We start from the raw sequence: 5000 nt of genomic DNA on the forward strand, positions 1-5000 counted from the left end.
ATTTGATGTTTTATTTAATTTTGTAAATTTATAGTCAACTATATTTCAATTATTTATGAAATATTTTGTAAGTAATCTGACATTTAAAATGGGTTAGGAGTAAACTTGTTTTATTTTTTCACACGTTTTTGAAAATATTTTCTCTGAAACTTCCTTTTATATTATTGAAATTTTGTTTTATGAGAAACGATAAACGGGTCTACGTAGAGTGGGGTAGGTGATTACGCTTTTATATATATGGGTGGTGATAAACAAGGGTCTTGAAGATTGATAATGGTCTTAAAACAACGATGCAAGTACTAGCTGAACAATCCACATATTGTTCCTTTCCATATGATAAGTGATTAGCAGCGGCTGACTGGGGGCAAAATATTCCCAAGTGAATCGCCTAAAATATCTTCCTTTAGTTTATGCAATGAGTCTTGTAAATCGAAATTTCAATACAAATTACAAAGAAGCCTTGTACACAGGAAAAATACTCAACCCCCACACTTTTATAAACTAATATATATTTGGGAAAATTAGCATCTACCCAGTTGCAAGTCGACGGTTAAAGTACGAAATGTCTTTTTAATGCTTTTCGAACCGGGACTGAATCCTTGATTTCTTAGAATAAGGAAACCCATGACCGTAGACTTTATGATAATAGTCGCTCGCGAGGAGAGAGAGAGAGAGAGAGAGAGAGAGAGAGAGAGAGAGAGAGAGAGAGTTAATGGATTTTATTACATTGGTAATAGGATATTAAAGTAAAATATGAAAGGACAGGCTGGAGTGTTAGACTCAGAGATAATTTCTAGAGAAATTAAAGTGTTTATTTTATATAAGATTAGATCACGCTTTAGGCAGAAGCAGGAATACCAGGACACTGAACTTGTGGTATTCTTCATAGGACTTCTTATAAGATAATATCTGACAAGGAATCAGATATGTTCCATAATTAGTCTCGTGAAGAATTGAGAATCAAAAGTAGACAAGTGACAAAGCAAGACTGGTAGATTAATTTTGAGGACTGGGTTATATTCAAATGATTATATGGAAGAAGTTGCTCATAATCTGGAGGAAATTTATAAATAAGTGGAAAAATCACTAAAGATGATAACGAAAGGGTGAAGGCGCTTTAGGTTGTACTCTTAGTAATAACAAAACTAGTAGGTGAACGATTGAAATAGATTTTCAGATATCAGTTGAACCATAATATTAGCCGTTGGGTAATGTCAGACTTGGTGAAGTACCTTTCAAATATGTTAACTTTAGTTGGGATATTTCAAGTTCTTTAGATATCATAATACATACACTATTTATATCATTCATATAAGAACGAGGGTCTTTGGTAAATTCTACGCTGCAGTGGTCGTATTAATTTTTTTAAGATAAAAAAAAAAAAGATAGGGTCGTTTTGAAAATAAACTATATGATATTGTGCAAAGAAAATCCTGGATGCAAGTTCTCATCAGCTGTCAAAAATAGGAAAGAAAATAAATTTGGTGCAAGTGGTAATGTAATGGGTGTAATGAGCCCAACCTCTAACTATATTTCGGGTCAAAAGTCACTCCATTAGGCGTTAAAACACACAATATATGTGGAGACAATATGAATGTGCAGATTTTTATTCTAGACTAATCACTATAAGTTTATGAATTGGGAAAGGTTGCGTTTAGAGATACTTTACTCTCAATGTTTTAACGGATAGTTCATTTGACAGCATACGATTCAGACGAACTTCTTCAAATTTATTATAAAACTAAGTGTCATTATTGAACGTTCCTTTTGTTATTGTTTATTTTTGTCCATCCATATATTTTATGTAGTTTTTGTTTTATTGACATAATGACTCATTCATCTTAGGTACACCCTAAAAGGGAATTTTCAGCACATATATTTAAGTTGAAGCACAAAGCTAGATTACCTACATATATACTGTACATCATTAGAAGGAATGCTTTAGATAAAATAACATATTTATTTTGTATTGGATTAGTTAAGATGTACTCACCTAGAGGTAAAATGAAGAAAAAAGGGAACCAGCACAGAAGGAAGACTCCAACGACTATCCCCAATGTCTTGGCTGCTTTCTTCTGTCGACGAAATTTGGCCATTTTGCCTGGAGGCCCTGGTATCCTTCTTTCGGGAGAAGAAGAAGGAGATTCCTGATCTTGATGGTTTTTTCGCCTCCAGTGCTCGTTTTGTTGTTCCAAGGGGCGGCAGCTTCCTCCTTCTTCTACTCCCTCTTCTTCCTTTTCTTCGTGATTGGGATTGTTCTGCCAATTAAGTGACGTCACAGCCAGTTGTAAATGAGGGGGTGGTGCCATGAGACTGGCGAGTCCTTCTCTTTTTCGACGGTGCATCTTAAACCGAGACTTTGCCGCAGAAAGTGGGGAGGAGTTTTTTGACTCTCCGTTCATGATGCAAGGCCCATGAAGACCGCCCACACCTGTTGCCAGACCAGCAGCCATGCCTGCAGCAATGCCAACGCCCATACCACCACCACGGTGGGCCCTAAGTGTCATAATAGTCTCCCCCTTTTTGGCCCCACCTTTATGAACTCTAAGTGTGACAGAGGTTTTCGTGGTTTTGATGCCACTTTCCAGGAACTTAGATTGCTCAATAGCAGCACGGTAGATACGCCAGTATAGGAGGAGAATACAAAGGCTAGGTAAGTAAAAGGACCCTGTGACCGAAAATAACACGTAACCCAGCTGTTGGTTGACCGTGCACACTGTTGGGTCTGGATCTGGAGGTGTTTTCCATCCAAACGCTGGACCTATGGAAATAACTATGGAAAGGACCCATACAGCTCCTATTAGGACACACATTCTTTTCTCTGTCATGATTGTCGAATAGGCCAAAGGACGTGTCACTCCCACATACCTGTCAAGAGAGATAACACATAGAGACCAGATGGAAGCCGTACAACACAAAACGTCAGCCGTGGCCCACACTTCACAGAAAATCTGCCCGAAGTACCACTTGCCAGACACCTCGAGAGTGGCACTGAAGGGGAGAACCGTCGTACCCAAGAGGAGGTCAGCCACGGCCAAGTTGACGATGAGGTAGTGGGTGGAGGAACGCAGGTTTCGAGACATGAACACAGCCAGAAGCACTAACACGTTCCCGCCAATTGTCAGGACAACGATACTGGCCAACACCAATGACTTGAAGACGGCCTCGACAATAGTTTTCTTGGTTTCGTCATCTCCTGCGGCCGCCAAGAGCTCCACGACGTCATCCCCCGGCGTTGTCGTAGAGATATTGGCTGCAGTAGCGTTAAGGACAACGTTATCAAGGGCGTCCTCAATCCTTTTGCCGTAGTCATAATCGTAGTCATAATCATAATTGTAGTCATCCTCGTCATAGATCCAGGAAGTGTTTAAGAACCTTAGAGTAGTTGGTCCTTGGTACCAATATGTGTAGTTCCTCGCTGTCATCCTTTGAACACCATCGACATATATTTGGCCTCTGCTTTTTTATTTTTTTTTTCTAATGTTTTACATGATTAAGAAATACAGCTGCATAAAATCCCTTGGAATTTTGTCTCTGATTGTATAAACGTACATTATCATGCTTATCGTAAAAAAAATCCTCTATTGGCAAAGGTGAATTTGTTCCCTCTTTTGCTAGCCCAAGCTAGTTCGTGGTCATCTTGTTTCCCTCTTCAAACCCATAATTCCGGAATCGCTTGTCTGAAACAGAATAATTCAGCGTGCATGGCATAAGCACCTGTCGTCTGTTTAGATGTATTTACCATGGCTACTTCGCTTCTTATTCTTGAAATAATTTTTTAATGTTGTTTTCTCAATTATTTCAGTATATCTGACTGCCGTTGGAGCGTGTATTCCCGTAAAGAACGTATTTTTTTCCATATCTATTTTTCTTTTATGTGAAAGTTCCATATTTTTGCATATACTGTATATGTTTTTAACTTTGTCAACAAACATTTGTTATATTTTGCGTCCATTCCATTTTTTATTAATTTATGAAATTTGTTATATAAGGTGCTGTTTTAATTTAACTCCAATTTGATTCATATGTGAGAGGAGCAGGAGTTAAACGGATATTATTGCTAAAAATGTATATATTTATCTGTAATGAAACTAGAGCTCACCACTGGAATGTATTAACCTCTGTAAGACTTCAGCTGATTTATCACCCCCGCCCCTTATCAATTAGATAATAACTTGAATCATGTGAAGATCCCCGGTGCCCTTTCCCCCCTCAAGGGCCCCCAGAATCCATTCCACTACCGAAACACTCAATCACAGGCCACTGATTAACGACGGCTGCAAAACAGATCGTGTTGCCTTCGCTCTCTGTTATTAGCTCCGACTACTAGTTTTCTACTGTCACTGTATTTTGACCGCAGGGGAACTGCTGATGTCTTCACCACAATTTTGTTTTCAATTTTTGGCTGTGTATTGATTATCGACCACTTTCCAAAGCATGACTTCCAGTGTCTCCGTCATTTTCTATAAAATTTTCTTTGATGATTTAAACAAAAATCATTTAATATTTGATTCATTCAGGAAACAATTCCTTTTTCGTCAAGGGGTAAAGCATAGATAGCAGTGAGGTGTCACATTCGTTCAGCTGTAATTTGAGCCCCACTTGCTGCTCGTTTTATTAATAATGTTGCCGTGCAATGAGCGCAGCACCCGATGTTGCTAGAGCGAGGTGTTGACCCACACTGACCCAAAAGCCAACTACCAGCAGCAACTCGTGGGCCGCGCACCGCTCCTCTCGTCGGTAGTGGCCTGCGTTGGCAGTCGTGCTGCACACGACCTTTGCCCTTTTCCTGTGATACCCCCCTATAATGGCTGCAAGTATCGAGTGAGGAAGATTTCATAATGGTGAAAAAATAAAAGAGATATCGAAATCATTAAGGTGACAGATCACCGACCATTAATTAGAAATGCACTCATTGAATGAATTATAACCATATTTTATGTCATTAACAAATGGTTTAACGGAAAATGTGTATTGCCTTATTTTCTTGATTTAATTTT

At 38.8% G+C, this 5000-nt stretch overlaps 1 protein-coding gene across 1 annotated transcript in view; it reads right to left on the reverse strand.

The window, feature by feature from the left end:
* Positions 1-5000, reverse strand: part of LOC137640095 (alpha-1A adrenergic receptor-like) — a 257804-nt gene that overhangs the window by 252770 nt on the left and 34 nt on the right. Inside the window, exon 1 of the mRNA XM_068372556.1 lies at positions 1994-5000. This exon is cut by the window's right edge and continues 34 nt beyond it. Within this exon, the coding sequence (XP_068228657.1) occupies positions 1994-3425 (1432 nt within the window). The 5' untranslated portion in view covers positions 3426-5000. The remainder of the gene's footprint in view (positions 1-1993) is intronic.

The sequence above is a fragment of the Palaemon carinicauda genome, chromosome 4 (genome assembly GCF_036898095.1).
Source record: "Palaemon carinicauda isolate YSFRI2023 chromosome 4, ASM3689809v2, whole genome shotgun sequence".
Taxonomy (NCBI): domain Eukaryota; kingdom Metazoa; phylum Arthropoda; class Malacostraca; order Decapoda; family Palaemonidae; genus Palaemon; species Palaemon carinicauda.